The 21418-nt window shown below is 39.3% G+C and overlaps 1 protein-coding gene and 1 long non-coding RNA gene across 2 annotated transcripts in view; both read left to right on the top strand.

Annotated features, from left to right (window-relative positions):
* The window catches only part of LOC139143694 (uncharacterized), a 231820-nt gene that overhangs the window by 194289 nt on the left and 16113 nt on the right, over positions 1-21418 (top strand). The window lies entirely within an intron of this gene.
* Positions 1597-21244, top strand: LOC139143691 (uncharacterized). The gene is made up of 11 exons (XM_070714210.1): positions 1597-1762; positions 4171-4341; positions 4857-5072; positions 5877-6122; positions 10698-10862; positions 12585-12769; positions 12987-13096; positions 16170-16264; positions 19846-20031; positions 20173-20241; positions 21130-21244. Exons 1-7 carry the CDS (start codon positions 1618-1620, stop codon positions 13020-13022), a joined length of 1164 nt encoding a protein of 387 aa, XP_070570311.1. The 5' UTR covers positions 1597-1617; the 3' UTR covers positions 13023-13096; positions 16170-16264; positions 19846-20031; positions 20173-20241; positions 21130-21244.

The raw sequence follows: 21418 nt of genomic DNA, 5'->3' as shown, positions 1-21418 counted from the left end.
TTACTAATATCCTGAGTGAGAAGGCCTAAAGTTATAAGAGGCTGTGAAGCAATAATTTTGAAAGCCTTCGTTTCGTTTACTACGCATTTCAACACGACGTCTAAAGACCGGTTCTACAATCTGTCGCAAATGTCTCAACGTAAGACAACAACTCTCTTTAGTAATTTTTGTCTCCACAACAAAATCTATATTTGCCTACAGGAAATGCGATAATATAGGGTTATTCACAAAATACGGCCCTGTATGGACGAGGGCTCAGTGAGTGACGTATTGGACGAGCTGAAGGCGAGTCCAATACGTCACTCACTGAGCCCGAGTCCATACAGGGCCGTATTTTGTGTATAACCCTATTATTATACACCTCCCTCCATTAATCGTCCGTATAAACTAATTCTATGGTAAATTTTGAGGGATGCGGCACGCGCGATATGAGTGGAACGCGCGCGATCTACTGCTCCGTAGTACAGTCCCTTGCGTTGGCACGAAGCCAATTAATTTTCAGTGCAGTACAAGCAAACTTCGCTGAATGTTTTCAATTTAATTAGTTTTTTAAAATAAAAATCAATTGCATTTAGACTCAGTTTTGTTTTAAGCGTATTTTAAATCTTATACTACGAATACATTTTGGTGGAAGTTGTTATTATGTCTATAACTCAACGTAAAATAGTTTGTTTACATCCGATAATCGCTAGGTCAAAGGTCAAACAGGCGCGTCTCCCGTATTCGGGACTCGCGTACTATACAAAATACGGAAAGTTAGGCCAAAAAAAGAAAAAGAAATGTTTCTGGTCAGCGCGCGCGTCACTTGAACAACAGCGCGTCACCGCTTTTTTTTCTGTTTGTGGCCGGCGGCCGTGGCTGACACCCAACCAAAATGGCTGAAGAGAAAGAGAAAATTCTTTGGGGGGCATGATCAGTGACTGCATGAACAGTATATATGTGACTATATTGATAAAACTATAAAACTGACCCTCCTCCCTCCCTTGAGGGAAAAAATAAAATAAGATAAAATAAAATGCGCGTCGCCGCACCATTTTAAAGAAAGACCTGACCAGAAACATTTCTTTTCTTTTGTTGGCCTTATTGGACGGTCAAACACTCATAGGTTACGGCAGTAGGTGTATAATAAGATGTCATACTGTCAATTCCTGCAGTACTTTCCAAATCGTATTTCTGTGTCGTGTGTCCCTACATGAAAGTTACATAATAGCTTTTTCAATTTTTTCTCGATTTTTACTGAACTTCCTTACCTTTTGTTTCAACAAAGCGCCAGTCTGATTAATTAACCGTAGTGAAAAGCTCCAGGTATACGCCTAGAATACAGAATCAACTCTATGTACAATGTCTGAGCTGATAGAAAACGCCAACATATGGTTGCAACTATGATTGTCATGGATGACTTTGTCACCTCTTCCTTGAAACTGTGAAGCCGCCACCCATAATTGCGATCAACAATGCGCTTCTTATCTGTACATTTTTGTTGTACCCTTCTGTGTCTTTGACGTATTATTATCTGTCTTTATTTTAATCTGATTAAAATATCTACTGTTAAAAAGATATTCACTCTGATTTCAATCGTAATCAGGGTTCACGAAAAAAACACCAGCGAGGATTACGATGAACGGACAAGCTATGATCACCCTTTTGGATAGTGATCTACATACTTGTGTATCAGCAAACCAAGACGAACGATTTCACTTGACGTTGGATCTTGGCGGTTTTCATATCATACACTTTGTTTCAATCCACTCGAGAAACCGTCGTAGGTGTTGTTAAATTATTATTATTATTAATATTATTATTATTATTATTATTATTATTATTATTGTTGTTGTTGTTGTTGTTGTTGTTGTTGTTGTTGTTGTTATGAGTGCGTGTAACAATTCGAGCAGAGGGGTCTAGTAAGGCTTAGGTGACAATCTCTGCCCTTATTCGACTTCTAAAATGTGCCAAAAAATTGTTTCCTTTTGTAAATTATCATCGAACTGTGCCTTTGAAGGTAATGTTATCGGGATGGAGGTGTTTTAATCTCCGAGATTCGAGTCAAAAATTCCAAAATTTGCTAGAAAGCATAGAAATTGTACTTTTTCAATCTGAATTTGTATATGACAAAAAGTAGTCCGAGATCCTTGCTTTACTTGAACGGTCCACGAAACGAAAGTAATGAATTTAGTTCTCGTCGTCTGGAAAAGATCATTTTTCCATAGATTTCATAAGATAATGGCAGTCATTTTGAATATCAATTATTTGCAATAAAAATGTTGTTGTTGATATGAAATAGAACATTTCAAAGTTTTAATAAGCAAGTATGAACCAAAATGTTCACGATTTTTTCGAAGTGAGGACAGCCCGCCGTCGTGCAGCCTCTAAAGATTATCAGTTTGACAAATGTCCGTGGCTTTCTCGTAGAAAGATCAATAACTGTCGCGTCCATATTTTTATCCAATACATAAAAAAATCATTACCATTTTTCTTCCTAGGGTATATTGATATAGAATTGCACAAATCTCGTCCATTCGACGCGTTGTGTACAGTGGAATGTTGTTGATGAAGTTCTTGTTCTTCCCCAAAATATGTTTAAACACCAACTATTTCCGAGTCGCTTGTTAGCACAATGCTTGATCGAGTAAACGAATGGTGTTCGAAATGGAGACTAATTGTTAATAATCTAAAGTCTAAAGTTGTTCATTTTCGTAAGGATACATCTCCACGAAGTGATTATCAGTTTCATATAGGTAGAAATGTTTTACATTATGTTGATAGATATAAATATCTTGGGGTTATTTTAAACGAATTTCTAGATTTTTCTATTACGTCTGCGAATCTTGCTGAATCGGCGGGTAGAGCCCTTGGAGCTGTAAATCGCAAGTTTAAAACACTGAAAAATATGGGCTTTAGTACCTATACAAAATTGTATGATTCGTGTGTGTCTCCTATACTTGATTATTGTTCTGGGGTATGGGGATATGGTAAACACGACAAGTGTGATATGATACAAAATAGGGCACTTCGCTTTTTCCTTGCTGTTCACCGATTCACGCCAATTCACGCAATTACAGGGGATACTGGCTGGGATTCTTGCAGGGTTCGTAGACATGTATGTATGATCAGATATTGGAACCATCTTATTCAATTAGATGAGAGTCGATTAACAAAGAAAATATTTCTATGGGATTTTGCACTTAATTATAGTAACTGGTCCTCAGAGATTTGTAAAATATTTGACGACGACGTTAATCTTGACACATATTTTGATATGTTTTTGCCTATAAACCTCTCTATATTAAAGCAGCGTCTGCGTTTCCAACAGGAATTAATATGGGCTCAAACTGCTAGAGACAAAACAAAATTACGTACATACATTCTTTTCAAAAATGTTTACCGAACCGAATTTTACGTTAACTTTCCATGAATCTTTCTCGAAGCCAGCGGTCCTTTTTAGCGCAGTTTCGATCGGGTGTATTACCTCTACGTATAGAAACAGGCCGATATAGAGGCTAAGCAACGAATGATAGACTTTGTATATTTTGTGACCAAGGAGCTATAGAAAACGAAACCCATTTCCTTCTGCATTGCAATCTTTATGATGATACAAGGAATATGTTCATTAATTTTGATAATGTCGAATACAACAATCTGTCGTCAAACCAGAAATTGGTATATTTATTGACAAACCCAGTAAATATTCGAAATACGGCAAAATACATAGAAAAGGCTTTTCTGAAAAGAAAAGATGTCTTATATAGAAACAGCTAAATATTATCATTTTTTTCACAGAAAACAATGTATTTGTTATTGTGCACCGTCTTTCTTTGTACTGTATATTTATTTTGATATTAGGTGACATATAAGCCCATTGGGCTGGGAGGGAAAACATCATGTCACTATAATAAACAAAACTACTACTAGCACAGCATCTATACGTGTAAAATGCGTTGTCATTGTATACATTTGAATTCTAGTCCGGACCAGAATTCACTGGTCAACAATAACAATGCATTCTACTCAATGTTATGTACTAGCTGAGTTGAAAAGTTTAATACTGTATATCATGTTATGGGCGACATTGACTTACTTTATTGCAAATAAAATGCGGTACTCGGGCATCTAGAAGATTATGGCACATAATTGTACCAACCAATGATCAGAACTTTCTTGTGGCTTTTCCAGCGATAGCCTTAGAGTTTACCGAGCCTATGACCAAACGGAAGATGTGCGTTGAATGGACACAATTCGAAAGGGGTTCCAATCAACTCGAAGCGGTGTATTGCTGCGCCAATGGAACTGCACAATACGTCGAAGTATCTTCGGACGATATCTGTGAAATTGAAATATATGCAGGTGAACCTCTTGTAGAACGATTGCATTTTCAGATTCAATAAGCTTTTCTGTGTCTTTACAATCCTGAACTGATGATACGGTTCGTTGGCAGAACAAATACTTGTTACTGAACATAGAGGGTTTTAAACAGTTTTCTGAACATCGCATATCACATCTAACTATAATTCTTGCATTTATTACATATCTTTTGCTCACATGCTGAAGACAACAATGTCATATTGTAGACATATCTATCTATCTATCTATCTATCTATCTATCTATCTATCTATCTATCTATCTATCTATCTATTTAACAATGTTATAATATGTGTGTCGTAAATTTTTAGACACTGTTGTTCTGAATTTCTAACTTCAAAGAATTGATATCTACTCATAGAAGATGGTTACGCATTAAGACAATTTGAAATTTGGATTGGATCAATGCATATCTTTACATTTCCTGTTAATCATTTATAGGACGGTTATAAGAGTTTGCGATTCCTTGATATGACACAAATGCCCTATATTAATGCAGAATTCGTGAACGACTGCGCTTACTACCACGATCTCCACAACCAAACTTTGCCCAGGTGCAATGTAGGCATAGTATGGTGGGATCCGCCGAGTTCTAACGATGAAGATGTTCCAGTCAATTGTAACTACAACCCCGGTGACCTATTTCCGATCGGTGTTACCAGTGTACAATGCACCTATGGCAATTCCAGCTGCGCTTTTGAAGTGACTATAGAAGGTGCAGTAAAAATTCATTTTTGCACATGTCTCTTTTTCTATCTCTGTGTCTCATCCTGCCCCTTACAACGTCTATCAATGTATCTGTCACTTTATGTGTCATTTTCTGTACCTGTGTCGACAGCTCAATGTCTTCAAAGCCCTTGTCTGTCTGTCTATCTATCTGTCTCTGTGTCTGTCTATCTGTCTCTGTGTCTGTCTTGTGGAAGAGCAACACACCAAATTGGTATAGAAACCCTGCAGCAACATTCTTTCACTCTGCATGTCCGTAGCTTCAACTTACTTTCTCACGTCATCTTACTCTTACCGCCTTTAAACATAAATATACAACGATAGCACAGACATGTGCAAATACCGTAGACTTTATGTGAGCAATTTTCTCTGAGGCACATTGTTGCTCTTTTTACTGTAACCGAGTTTGATTATGACAGTAGAACAGACTACAATATGGTGTGATTTTTTGCGAAACAAACCAATTTTCCTTTTCAACGAAACATGAAACGACTTCATCAAGAATTTTGTATTCAAATATGAGCCAGGTCTACAACACGTGTATTGCATTTCTTATGCACTTTCGTTTATTCACAACAATGCCATTCAACAACATTTTATATTTCTATAAAAACACAATTTCATTAATTGTCTCTGCGATACTTATGTATTGAACAGACATAATGAAAATATTATCAAACGCAGCACACATTGTCAAATTAAGCATCTGGTTAACGGAGCTGAACGAATTAATATTGCCATTCTGTGTTATCTTCAGACGGACGATTCCATTTTTAATTGTTTTAAAATTTAGACCGAGAGAGTCCAGAGATCACATCTTCTTGCTGCGACAAGGAAGTGAAGATACCTCATTATCAGACACCTTGTATGAACGTCTCGTGGGAAGAACCTACCTCACGTGACAATTCCAATCAAGTCGTCATGAACAGCACAGCTTCACCGGGGGCGTGCTTCCCAAAGGGCACAACGGAAGTGACGTATACGTTTCACGATCCGTCGGCTAATCATATCTCCTGCTCCTTCTCAGTGACTGTTCAAGGTATTGGCAGTTACAATTATCGGCAATAAGAAATAAGAGTTTTGATACGGATAGATAATAATGCAAGCGATAACATTTGACACACGGATATGGATGATGATTAAATTGCCCGCCTTCTTGTCTTACCCGACATGTATATTTAAGTATCAGGGAAATTAAATCGCATATCCATAAACATTAACTTTTCATTTTCAGCAATAAACTCTTTGTTACCTTATATTAACACGGCAAAGACTACCATTATGACAATGGAGACAATTTTGTCACTTTTAGGGCATCTGGTCACCGCATTTTGATGTATGAGCTGCGTGTCTTTTTCCCTTGAGTTCGAATTGGATATCATAGATATCCCCATTTTAAGATTTCCACATAAATGGCAAAAACATAATCCAAACAATTAATAATATCATGATATTTAAGTAAAATTAACAGAGTCACAGTATGCGAGCGAATACGGAAAAATCAAAACAAGATAATGCTCGCGGGTATTCTCTTATTAAAGTAGTCAAGACAAAAAAAAACAAGCTCTAACGAAATCCCACATTACGTCACGTGACATCATTCTGTATAATGTTATTGACTACTGGCAAATTATTTCTTGTTTTTAAGGTAGAATGCGCCTAGGGGACAGATATGCAGACAAACTGTTACAATATCCTCTTGATCGACCACTTGAATAGCTCATTTTTAGCTCATGAGTATCTAAAGTTTTCACAGGCTTACTTTTGTTAAAATATAAAAGTTGTAACACAGATATAACACTGAGATGGCCGCCATTTTGAATTTCAAGTGTCGGTAAATGCATTTGTTAGGTGATTTGTTTCTCTAGTACCAAACTTTGCAACGTGACCAATGATTTTAGTCTTGATTTTGAAATAGAATCATGTTGACCTCGCTGTTAATTTTATGCAGGAAATTACAATAACAATGCTTGGTCGAATGACGCAGTGCCTTGAGGGTGGGATCGCCAGTGGTATAGGGGGAGGAGTACCTTCCCGATGGTGATAAGTGGTGCGGATTACCGTCGCCTAGGTGACTGGCGTTGCAAATACCTGGACTGAACCCACGCGTGGACTGAACCATTTGGGTTTTTTTGGGTGTCGATGGTACTTTGACAATAAAAGTAAAGATGCACAGATATCGAGTTTATTGTCTTGTTTATGAGCGGCCAGTATTTCCAACAGCATGAATTACGTGCATTTGCCCTTAAAGAAATAAATAATTTTCGAATAAAACATCGCGAATATAACTACATTCCTTAAGCTCGACGTAAAGAACCATGAACTCGCCCGACTTTCGATTGAAGAGATGAGTTTTGCCAAACCGCGTATACAGAAAAAGTGGCAGATGACTTTATTTTTAGAATCATAGACAGTATAGCGAGATGTAAAAAATGTGAAAGAGGCTCCCCATCTAACTATCCTAAATGTTTTTGTGTCGAGTTTGTGTTTGATTCGTTTCGAAAATGTGTTCCTACATTCTTATCCGATTGTGTGTGTTAATAAAAATGTTTGTTTCGCTTTTGATATTTGTAGAGAAGTTTGGATTAGTGTGTACGGTAATGTTTTGTTTGTGTGGGGAAAGCTTATGGCGAGACGCAGCCGGACCTATGTTGTTACAAAAGTTGATAGAGTCGCCCTTTGACGCTTGCGTTTCGAAACCCGAGTGTGGTTTCTCATCAGTCGCGGTGTAGATTCTTTCCTTAGTTTGTGTTTGTGAAAATTTATTTTAATGCATTTTAGTGGTCTTGCTTTTCGATTAGCGAGGCAAGTATATTAATTTTTGGTCACGTTGTGAGTCCGTTTGGTGGTTCGGTTTGTTTGTTCTATGTTTCTTTACTTCGGTAAATTTTGTTTTGACTGGTGTGTCTTTTAGATTTTTGCGGAGGTTTGTGAATTTTTAGGCAATAAGTACCACTGGGGGTACGGATTTTATGTTTATTGGATCAAGATACTCACAAGTATCCTGGTTGATGTGCTTGTTCTCGTACATTTTGATTCATAGTTCGTTTACTTTGTTTACTGTTTGTTCTGGCTTGTTGTGTATAATACCATAGAGAAAGATAGATAGAGTGGCAACGGGTATTGTTTAAGGCGTGAAGCGGTTACGTAACCCATCCATGTTCGCCTCGCCTCAGTTGCTCTCGCCTCTCTTTTCCGAAGACGGCCGACCATGAATCCTTCGGTAATTTTCGGATTTTTCGCCAATTGTTAAGCGAAAGTATGTTCGGCAAAGTTTGTGTTGTTGTTGTCGTGTGGTGCTGAGCAGAATTGACGTGCTGGCGAAAACGGGAGTGTTTTGAGCTTCAGGAAAATGAGTTTTACCGTTTTAAAAAATTCCTCTCATATTTTTATGAATATATAATGAGTGTGTTTGAACCAAATTTGAAAGTCTTTTATCGATACTGTCTGGTTTTACTCAATGGTGTACGGTCAGTCATACCGTCTTTTACACGTGCGTCAAGGAAGGACATGTTTATGAAACTGCTGGCGTGTTATGTTTTGATTGGCGTGAAGCAGTGTTTCTGGCCTGAGAGCTCACAAAGTAACTATGGTTGCTACGCGACTGGCAGTACGATGCCATCTCGTGGTATTTTTGCATAATCTCGTGTAATTATCAACCACAAACAAGGCCTCCAAAAAGTTTAACACCTTTGAAGCTCATTTTAATATGAAAAGCCAATAGTCTACCGAGACGACAATGGAACAAAAGGCATGCAAGTGTTGCCACTCTGTTTATATTTCTCTGTGATAATACTGAGTGTTGCGTAATTGCCTTTCGCATTCGAGTACGTAATCGTTTGTGTTGACAATGACGAAAACCCGACCCTTGTCGAGGGTTTTTTTTCCCGAAATTTGTCTATTGTTTGCAAGTGGTTTATCGCGATTCTTTTAGCACGCGACATGTTTTGTTTCCTTGTTTGAAAGGGTATCTCTAGAAGTGCGAGTTTAGCAGCTTCAGATAGCTTTCAAGTTTTTGGTGTTTGTTGTTTGTGGAGCCCAATTTGACTTTTCTTTGAATTTGTGTTGTTGCGATTGTTTGTGTCTCACGATGTAGCGTAGTCACATTTTACGACTTTATTTGTTGAAATCCTGAGGTGGTTTTATTCTGTTTGGTTTTGTTGGCGTCCGAATTAATTTTAAGGCCTTTGCCTAGTACTATTTTTCGGAGTTTCATAGTTTGAGCGATGATAGGTTGTTGTTGAATTTCATGTTGTTGTCGGCTTTTCTTTGGAAATAGCTGATTTATTTCCACGGCCATTTTTTCTGTCACGTTATTTTATGTGTACGATTTTTGTTATTTCTTTTAAGTGTTTGTGTGTTCTATGTCATTTTATGTTGTTTTTTTTGGTAGTTCTCTTTTTGGAGTGTTTGGTGGCCCTGAAAAGGGCCGCTTGGTATGGGTTTTTGTTAGCGCTTGGCGCGTTTGTTTTGGCGATGAGCCTATAGCTTTTTTATGCTTCTTTTCGCCGATTCGATGTGCTTGGTAAGTAGGTGTTTGCCGCCTTCTTGTCACTGTGTGTGCGTACATGGACAGCCTGCATAGCCCTTGAATGTGGTCTCGATTTTGATCAAACCATGGAGGTACCTCCATGATCAAACTTACAATTTAGGAGTATATATCAAAACTGATAAATGATTTATGTTTTCACATGGGTTCAAAAAAAGTTTCGCCCCGGTGTTCATTTTTGGCCCAGGAATTCCATCTACCCACCCTTTACAGAGTAGTAAACTTATGGGGCAAGTAAATATGGATGCGCCGGTGCGATTCAACGATCAACCTGTATATCGCATCGAAAGTCAACAATTTTACGGCACGGACTATGATTTTATAAGTTTATACACAGTCCCTCGTGGATAGAGAGACTGTGGTTTATATAAAAATTATAAGGCGCGGGGTATTATATATTGACTGATTACTGTAGCTATAGATAGGCTACATTCAGGACGGGCAGTAATTAGTAGGCAAAACCACGGTCCCTCCACAGAGGGACCGTCGCAAAACAGGTGGTTTTCACCGTGGGCAGAACTCGGTGCAATGATACTGAACATTAATAGTAAGCCTGTCACCTTGAAGGTAATGCTGTAGGTGAAACAAGTAAGCTTACTTCAAACGCACGATGGTACAAACATTCCTACCTCCATGGTACAAACAACACCATAAGTGAAACGTACACATAGAAATACACGCGTTCCTACGTTGTGCCCACCCGGGCCACGCGATTAAAATATGACTGATACTGCTGGATAGTGTTAATTGGGTCGGTAAACAGTCAATTAATAGTTTAATTGACTACCTGGGTGATTGGCAGGTCGTGTCCAACGACGCATATGCAAAGCAGGCCAAAAGACAAAAGCCCCCAAAGATATTGACAGCTGGCCAGAGGTCACCATGAATACGTAATGACGCTTCACTACGCAGAAACTGGGTAGTCAAGCCCTTCTTAACCGGTCAAACTCTCTCCGCATTTTCCCTCATGATGGTTGAAGGTTTCATTTAGGAAGCTGCAGTAAAACTTTGTCTTCCTTTTTGAGATGCGAACTACCTTAAAGTAATTTTGTGTATTTTTTGTAGGAGCGTGTTCTGTGTATATCAGGGGTACAAACAGCGTATGGAACGGTAGTCTTCAGCACGGAAAGACGATGAAACCTGCCTGTCGAAGTGGATGGAAAACGGACGAGGACCGACCTGTCACATGTGACGATGGAGAACTTATTGGAACGATGCCTACATGTGTTGGTGAGTGTATGATAATGTTGATGGTAAATATAGACGGTGCCAAGAGATAGACCATGGGGGAACTGGAGGAAGATGGTAAAATCAAAAGCCGCTAGCTGGAACTGTCACCCTCTGAAGTGCATCTTCTTAAATATACATAATAAAAATTTAATCATAAATTCAACGCACAATGTAACGCATATATTGACTCCACTTCAAGAGAGGTTCGCCCTTAAAATGACTTTATTAAGTATGAAGTGCACTTTCTTTTCTGCCAATTAATTTTCCAATTGTCTTACTGCGCATGCTTCCTAATCAGGCAAAGTGGCTTTTATTTGCATTATCACTCAGCTGTAGCGCTCTTCACACCGTGACAGTAGTTGTTGTGATCCTTGAGAGAAATATGTCATTGTGAAAACAAATTATATTTGATAGAGGTTTTACATAAAGTAGAAATGTAAAATTTATTTGAGCCCCGTGCATGTGGACGCAATTGAAAACTCTGAGGCCGGACAAATGTGTGATCTGTGAATTCCACTTCGTTTGAATCCTTAAGATTGACGATATCAATATTCTAAAACAAAAACGGAGTTCCGCTTCGTTCGTCAATAGTTTGTTCATTCAGTGTCATGTTCGATCGGTTGGGATTCAAAAGCTCGAGAATTTAGCTTATATGTTGAATTGCTCAAGGGAACTTTTACTGTTTCCATGGCGATGCAATATTCAAAATAAGGGTCCCATCATAATTTATCCACCTGTAAATACATTATTGATTCACTGTGTTCCTTCCACTAAACAATTGTCCTTGTTTAGGAAAACAATGGCATTTCAATTTTGCAAGACAACGTCCCTCCCTTCATATCAAGTTTCAAAATGAGACCGCATAAAGTGTCATGAACGATCGTAAGATTTTGAGTCTCTTGATTTGTCCCTGTGGCGCTTTGTAACTCCATTTCATGGATGGACCAGAATCTCGCGTTTGTAGCAACTGTAAATGAACGCGAGACTTAAAATAAGTTGGAAATTATACCTGACATTTCCTAGTGTGTACATCAACCACTCTATATTTTGAAACGTCCGGTACCCTCATGACTATTTCCGTTGTGCACAGTACTATAATGCATTCACCACTCATTTTAGTATTTTGAGTTGCTTCCATGTTTCGTAAACTGTCAGTTTTTTCAGTTCAACATTTTTCTTGAGGTTGAACATATCAATACAGCTGAAATGAAATTGAAGGGTGAAGCTATTTCACATTTTCTAAACTTATTAGATTTATTTGTGTTAAGAACCTGCCCTCTAGCAGTCAAATATTTTGACAGCCTGCAACCGCGGTACTGTTCTATATTGCCGTAGAGCGCAAGGTGTCTTGTGTCCAAAGATCTATATCCTGTACATACAGATATGATTAACAACGATTTTTTGAGATGGCTATATGAATCGAAGAAAACATTTCTAAAAGATGAGCATTGTACATTTGCTTTTTAAACAACAATCACCAACAAATGGGTGATTATATTTGAGAAGTTAAATTTCTAAAAAAGAAACAAATTTATCCCATCGACTATGTTTCCATAGGTAGACATAATGCTAAGGAGTCTTATGTATAGATGCACTTCAATTTACTCATGATTAACTCATATTTCACTCATCATAAACCCAAGACCCGCTTGTCAAAGAATTTATATAAACAATATCACAAGCTGACACAGCCGTGGCATTATCTCTGTGCTCTTCCCTCAGATGTTGACGAATGCGCCGAAAACACCCACAGCTGTGACGTCATGAACGGGAATGAGTATTGTGAAAACAGCATCGGAAGTCACACATGTCATGTGTACCGCACTACGGGAGAGTGGATAGTGCATGCAAACCAGTCTCTTTACGCTATGTCAGGAACGATGATGACGAATCCCTTTGTGTTATTGGTGCGTACATCGTTTGTGTATGTCGTCAATTTGTACATATCTATTGATTTTCATAGTTGGGTTGGATCAATAGCAAGTTCGAAGTGAGGATGATACATTATAATAGCAATACAATACAAGACAAGACATGGTTTCACACATAGCACAGAAACTAGGAATTATCAAAAAATTAATTATTCTTGTACTAAAAACCTTTATCTTATTTTTCTTCTTCAAGCTGACACTAGTGTTTTGTGTCAAGAGAAACGGATAGTATGGGACTTTGGTGGCCAAAAACGAAAGCACTGTGTACGACTGATTGGCGGCGCTGTCCTCATGGTACACGTGGTACGTACAGTGTTCACAACTACCTTTTTAATACAGCGACCGACGTGTCCATGCCATATGCAAATTTTCTGATTTTCTTTTGATACATATTGAACCTATGTTGACTGGACGAACGGTCACGTTTCATGAAAAAGTGAATGTAACTAGGTCACAGGCACTGCCCACCCATATTACCAGAAACAAAAACACCATCGTTCCTGAAAGAGATTTGGGTTTGATTGTCACTTCACAAACACAGGAACACATTCAAGTTACATCCAGTTATACTAGCATTTGTCCTGCCTTGTGAAGGTTGAAAGAACCAATAAAATTCATACATGGATGTACAAAAAAATCATCAAATCGCATCAAATCAAATCAAACTTAGAAACATATGATAAATATGAAGCAGAAGGTTACTTGTCGTTCAATTTTGTCTCAAAATCACCGGTAAGTTGACTTTATGGTGGAGAGAGCTACAGGCCAGGAAGGGATACATTATTGCTTTATTCTTATATATAATCCCATGGTTTTTTCTCTGTTTTACATCATCGTATACGAGTGTTTTTCGCGGAGTCGTACAACGTCGAGCCGAAGGCGAGAAGTTGTGCGGCTCCACGAAAAACACGAGTATACGATGACGTCAAACAGAGAAAAATACCATGGGATTATATATTTATCACATGAACAGTCTTCTTATTTTTCTTTTGACGTAGATGGATCAAAATTATCGTAACAAATTGCATGAATTTCGTCGCGATTTGTGTTTTACTTACGCGGATTACTTTCATTTAAAGAGTAAAGCAGCCCGTCACCCAGGAGATACTTTCATTCATAAATCCCATCAAGCTGAAATTTTGATACATCGAATGGTATCTCCACCAACCAGACGTACGGATTCGGTCACGTGAACGTGTCAATCATTGTCTCGCGCTGTACCGATGCCAAGGCAAGTCGGCCATCGGCGGACATAGCTTTCACCGTGCTAGCGACGGATAGCTATAGTATTCAGAGTTATTTAGAATATTTACAAATAGATTTATGAAGTAAATGCAACGACACGATCGAAAAAGTAATTCTTATTCTCAGAGATGAATTGTAGAAATTGAGTCCGACTATCTGTCCACTACTACTACCTACTACCTTAACCGGGATCGCCAGGTACGACGTCCACATTGAGCCTGCACGACTCGACTATAGTTTCAAAATGTAACACAAGTTTACGACCTTGGCGAGCGCGAAAGATTCCGTTCGATGACACACAGGGTGTACCTCATTGCATGTTTGTGCCCACAACGCTGCCGTCACCGGTCTCTGCCGGTGTCAACTTGTCAATCCCGATCTCGGTCGTCAATGTTTTCGTCTTACGGACTTTGATGTTTGCAGTGACAAATATCTCGCCCGTGGATACATCCTAATTTTGTTACTTGACGGAAACTCTGTTTTGAGTGTTGTCTGAGTCAACTTTCGAAGTACATCGGATTCCACAGCGCTGCACACAGCTCGACAGCCTTATGTCTTCGCTACAGCCTTACGCCGCTGCAAGTTTGATTCCGAGCGAGAATTTACGGAATTTTTGTGTGATGAAGGAAATTTATCGTTGTTAGTCGAATGACTTTATGCTTGTGCCTCCTATGTCGCTTTCCCGAAGATTATACTGTACTCATTTATTCAGTTGAAATTACGTTGAGGTGTAGGTTCCGGTTTTATCGCAACCGCGTTAAGGTTGAACGCTCCTCAGGGACAGATAGTCGGACTCAAATTTCCACAATTCTTTTCTGATCTACCATTTGTGGGGGCTCATTGTAAACCTCTTGACGAAAGAAAAACTTTCACCGTCTTAGTTTTTAGATAATACAAAATTTAATTTTCTCCCATTGAGTTAACACAGGAATGGTGGCCATTTTGAATTCCAAATATCGCAAAATGTCGGGTAATTTGTTTCGCTAGTACCAAATCTTGCACGGTGACCCCTAATTTTTATTGTTGATTTGGTAAGAGAATGGTTGAAAGTTTCATTGAGGAAAGTTTGAGCAACAGTTTAAGTCTTTCACTTTCGAGGCGCATACTACCTTAACCGGGATCGCCAGGTACGACGTCCACATTGAGCCTGCACGACTCGACTGTAGCCGCGACGTCACTGAGCGATAAAACGATCGACGTTATCTCTATTTGATTCTCGGGAAAAGCTATAGTTTTAGCGACTCGAACTATGTTTCCATATCTGGACTTATCTGGTCACAATTTTGTAAAAATGTCGTGAGAGCTAGCACGGCATCGATCACAACAATTCTGTCGGTATCGCGACTCCTGCATGTATGAACGGTACCATGAACGAAAAAAGTTCCGGTTGATGATGTACAACAGGGGTAATTCGGATTTCTTATCAGTCGTGTTCTACGTCACACAGGTAGCGATTCGGGCCAGTTCATGTGATAAACGATGAAATCATGCTTGATATACATACAACTGTACACACGATGTGAAATCTACTGGAGGCAAACCACCGTTGAAATAATATAATCCATTACTTATTAGTTTCAGCATGAAATCGATTAGCCCTGCGTACAGGTCTGTGTGTCCCGGCGTTATACGGCCTCCACCATAGCCCTGCAACGGTCCATGGAGATAACTGGAAACTCTGCGATCCGGTCTTTTTGGCCGAAATTCTGCTCTATCGGGGCAAAATCCTTTCCCTGCCTACCTTTACCCCTAACCAACCCCAGAAAGATGCGATTAACTTCTCCTAATGTCCAAAACCGCTCGTTTTCTGAAACACAACGTATTTGACAAGTTGTTTATCAATGGAGATCGCCAATTTAGAATCTGGCTGCAGAGTCCCCAGTTATCTCTGTGGACCGTTGCAGGGCTGTGGTGAAGGCCGTATAATGCCGGGAACACCCAGACCTGTACGCAGGGCTAGAATCGATCTGCCATGGTCCGTCGATGTTACTTTCGTAAACGGAAGGGGTGGGCGGGGCTGTGTATATAGCACAAAAGTACCACCATCGACAACTTTTCGTAAAATAATTAATTACATCCGCATTGCCATAATACACACATTTGTTATTATAAGCACTCTTTCTGACATTAGGCCTTGCTATCCGAACATGCGGTGAAGATGGGAAATGGCTTCCAGTTGATTCAACATACTGCAAATCAGACATTCTCTATGAAATATCTGACGAGGTAACACAGTTCTCTTCATCACATGTAATTTGATTCTGTTTGATTTGATGAATGTAGTGACTCAGTTTGGTTGACACATATTTTCAATCAAAAGTTCACATAGAAAACAGGGTCTCACACCCAACATGTGGTACATTTTCTAATAGGTCTATATTTGAAGAAGGTAAAAATTTTGTTTAGTTGTCAAAACATGCATTGGTATGTTTGTTTAAGTCAAAAACGTGTGATTTTGAATTTTTTCACATAAAAGAGTATAAGTAAGAATTGGCAGCACCCCTAAGTGATCTGTTAACGGCACTAGACAGCTGGATATACAGGGGAAAAACCGTGTTTTGGATTTTTGAAATTCGCTTTTGTTTCTGCACAGTGAGCCTTCGAAGTGTGAACTGTCGGCTTTCGCATAAATTATCGGCTTTTGTTCACGTTTGTCAAGTTATCGTCACTTCAGGGGGGTTATCAAAAGTCTAAGACACGGTTTTTCAGGTCTATTCATGAAGTGTTAGCATGCGAAGAATCGGGGAAATCCGCCCACGCGTCGCCGACTTACACTCATTTGAAGGTGCGCATACATAGCAAAAATCGGAACTGAGAAAATCGACGATTTGTGTAAACGTCCCATTTTTCACACAAAATCGCCGAAAAAAGTCGGATTTTTGTGCGTTTCAAAAAAAATTATTCGATCTGGGTCTAGGTTAAATTTTGGGCATCAGGTTAGAGAATTTCTGACAAGTCCTAAACATTAGTTCGCCTAAAAATGATGAAAATTGTGCGTAGAAACGTGAGGCTGGTCAGCGTAAGCGGTGGGTACTATTTACACGATAAACACTAGAGAGATAATTCAGGGCATAATCTGTTTGTCAAATACGTATCTAGCTATAATTATATTAACTGTACACTGTTTGGTAACGGTTAGAGTCTGGTTACAAGACGAGAAAAGTTTAAAAAAATCATACAGCCGGAATGGTTTACAGGTCTGCGTTCTGCCGACGACGCGCGCTCGCTCTCTCGCAAGCGCTCGACTTCCGGTCTCACAGCCCGTAATTTATGCACGTACCAAGTGTGAAATGGTTGCCCAGTTCATTTTAGTGCCGATTTTTGTGCCTATAGTACAAGACGTCACTTGCTTGCTTGCTTGCTTTCGGAGATGAGACGACCAACTCTCGATGCTCTAAAAATTTCTGTAGTTGAGAAGTTCAAGGAATGCGGGAAAGTCGCACTTGTTTTTGTGGTTTTCACATGTGATCTGCTGAAGTCCTTTTGCTTACCATAAAAAATGACCGGGTTTTCGTGCGCTATTTCGCTTTCCACTGTGACATGTACTATTATGGCCTCGGGTATGAAACCAAAATCAACTTCAGTTACACGTAAAAGCGATTCTTCATGACTTAAAATAAACGACCGAGGCGATACTCGACAGATTCACTCATTGTAAAATTGAAACGGCGACATATCGCGACACCCAGCGACACTCTCTTGACCACAGATAGAAATTGACAGGCAACGATCGTGAAGCGACGTTTCGCGTACGTTGCTATGCTCTAGACCGACATAACAGTGTCGGATTGACAAATTGGACAAACCATGCTTCCTACATCCATGGACAAACTAAGTCCAAGACACTGTCCAAGATATGGGCTGCTGTTATAGAACCATATTTTCCAATTAGAGGTTATAAACGGCAAGCGAGGGTATTTGGTTGCGGATATAAGACCTCTGGGGTGAAAATTAGCATATTTGGCGGGAAATAATCACCGAGCGCAGCGAGGTGATTATTTCACCCAAATATGCTAATTTTCACCCCAGAGGTCTTATATCCGCAACCAAATACCCAAGCGCACCGTTTATAACCTCATTATAATATGCTAAAGTTAAAAACAAGTTCGCAATTTCGTTATTTAGGGTCGAAGTTGGAACGAGAGTTCAGGAGCGCGCAGCGTCATCAAACTTTAAAAAAGAACGTTCAGAACGCGCGCGCGTGCACATTTGAATTCATAAAATACGGTTACGCAACGCATCGATATCGCGATTAGACATCGAACTTGAAGAATTTTACTTAAAAAAACGCTCAAAAAACTTTAAAAAATCATGTTGTTGTTACATAGCCTCCGCTCCTTACAGAAACTCTTCATTTGTTGGTTCGTCAAGCTGCACTAGACTAAAATTTAACAAACAAAATCAATCTGAAGCCGTAGACTTGTTCGACATTATGGCGCGTTGAGCTCTCAAGTTGGCGTTCGAAATTTGCGCGAGCTCAAAAATGTTACGCGGCGCGCAGGTCTTCTTGTTGAGAATATAAACCCCGGCTCCAGCCAATCAGATTGCCGGATTCCAGCTAAGCATATTATAATGAAGATTAAATAGATTCTCTTTGGACGGCAGTGTAATCTATAGCCCGGCGTACGATGCTATGTGTTCCGCTACAGCTAATCGCCTCGCTCACCACAACCCTGCAAAGACCCGTACGTAGGGTCGGTGACTTCAAATCCATTTTGGGACTTGACGTAAAAAGCCAAATTACTGTCGAAATTCAGCGTTCTTGGGCCCAAGTCGTATCCCTGCCTACCTCAGCTACTCGATCGCTTCCAAAAATGCCAGTCTTTTATTCACTTTTCGTAAATAACCGTCGATGTCGGCAACTCTCTCGCTAGCCCTGTGTACGATGCTGTGTGTTAGCTGTAGCGGCCAACACACAACATCGCGTCCATCAGCTTTCCATTTTGCTTCTTCGGCCCCCGTTTGCGTTTTCTACACTGCTTATACTGCCGGCAGTCATCAGCCATGTTGGATAGCGTCTCTTATGAAGACGTGCGCGCATGCGCAACATGGTGCGTAAAAATTTACATAATCTCCTCAAGGTATAACGATAACGCTGACAGTAATCCGGACCGTTAAAACAAAAAGAAAATAATAACTCGCGCAGTGGTTAGAAGGCCGTGTTTTCACTAAAATTTAAGACATTTTCCAGTACAATGTTACCTCACAGTTTTCTCTAATAAAAAGCATATTTCAGGGGTCAGAATATGAAATAATCACAAAATCGCTAAAATTTACAAAGGAACCCGAGTCACTACCAGAGATTATTTAAAAAGAGAATAGCAAGTTCAACCTATCGTGTTTGCGGTAATGTTACTGGAATGTGTGTTGTATATATATATATATATATATATATATATATATATATATATATATATATATATATATATATATATATATATATATATATATATGTATATATTTTGAAGTGTACAGATGTCGTCGTGGGGAATTAAAGTGGTCGATGCTAAAGCAAAGCGTTATGTCTAACAATTCTGCGCGTATCGAAGGACTCTGAAATAAAAACAAATAGTGTGTAAAAAAGTGTGTGTTTACAAATACAGGCGAAGAAGAGACAGCACATGTCAGTATGTAACATCCAAATGTATCAGAAATAAACGGCATTATCTTTGAAAACTTCGAGCCAATACTCTGTTGCAGTACTATCCCGACGACCCCTCGTTGGCTATTCTCCGGCCGGAGAAAGTGAACTGTAATACAGTATTGATGTCGGTTGTATTTCAATCAATGTCATATTTCCCTTACAGATAAGCAACATCACATCACAAAGTCAAGCACGTTCACTGATCGAAAAAACCGCAGATGTACTTAACGGTCAAACTGTAACGTTCGGGGGCGACTTACTGGCTACCATTGATATACTTGAACAAGTGCAAGCGACCAATTTGCTTGTAATTGGGGGACCCTCTAATGACATAACAGCATACCTACAGGTTTGTTAAAAATACGTCATCCAGTTTTATTTTGTTTCTTCGTCTTATTTGATCCGTAATATTTGACGGAGAAAAAAAATTGAAAGGGTACTGAAGATCACAAATTATTCCCTATCTAACTTGCCTTTTTTCTTTCTCCAGTCTGAAATCAAAGCAGCGAATGCTCTCTTGGGAGCGGACAAAGAAAGCCACTGGCAGTCCATACATGAGGTAAAATAAATAATTGACTTTCACACTCACTTTACATTAAATTTACTGTTATTGTGAAAAACCTATTAATGAGACATGAACAACAGATACGACGATGAAATAATTCAGAATCTACCGTAGTGTTTATTATAACACGCGACCTGCTATTTCCATGTTGCGAAACGCTAGTATATGTCACGTGACTAGAAAATAGATACGTCTAGTCCCCGCCGAATCGAGGGTATTTTTGAAAGATTATTTCCCCAGGGAAATAGTTTTTTGTCAAATGTGGGAATGTGCCCGGTCACGTGCCAAACGCGCAGTGTCGTCTGCAGCTTTGAAACAATGGCGGGTGATTGGAAGGTGATGACGAGCCTCCCTCTAAAACAGCAAGATTTTCCATTCCACCAGCGTAGGAACTTGAACAGATCATCGACGACAAACATTCAAGTACAACCAAGGATGTTGCTAGGTATCCTTTGGATATTTTTGTGAAGAAATTGGTACTACTGTTACCACTATGGAGAAACCGCCAAGTAAGCTTCTCACAGTGGATTGTCGAAGTGCATTTATCAAAACATATTGAAACTATAACCTAAAACAATACGAGCATGTAGCGTGTTAGAAAACACTTATAACCTGGTCTTTATTCGGGCTGTAGCGCCTATTTATCACCCCTCGTGGCCATGCCTCTACCAGAAAAACATCCCTATACCCCTCTGCCTACGGCCTCGGGGAAACGGCCTCGGGGAATAACGATGTGTTTCTGGTAAGGACAGTCCCTCGGGGTAATAAACGGTCGCTATAGCCCTAATGACCAGGTAATAGGTGTTTACCACCGGTATAGCATGACTTCTCAACAACAATATTTCTCTCAGTACTGACTGAAATAACTCTATTTGGTTTCAGAATCTAGGAGTTGACAAAGGATCAGTCGGTGTATTTAAGACACTTAAAACGTTTTCTGACCGTGTCGTTATGTACATAGAGACCAATAATATTACAGTTTACATGAAATACGACAACATAGGCAAGTGTCTCTTTGAACTCTCGTTGACTATCGAGTTTTCTTCTCTATAATCTAATGTCCAGAATTTGAATGCCTCTGGTTTTATGGATTTTAAATTGGTTATTTAAAGGTAATGATTACAAGACTATTAAAATTGCTGTGGAATAGATTCTATAGTTTTGCTCACGC

This window comes from Ptychodera flava, chromosome 11 (genome assembly GCF_041260155.1).
Source record: "Ptychodera flava strain L36383 chromosome 11, AS_Pfla_20210202, whole genome shotgun sequence".
Taxonomy (NCBI): Eukaryota; Metazoa; Hemichordata; class Enteropneusta; family Ptychoderidae; genus Ptychodera; species Ptychodera flava.
The sequence above is the reverse complement of the archived record's forward strand: the minus strand, read 5'-3'. Positions and strand labels throughout refer to the sequence as shown.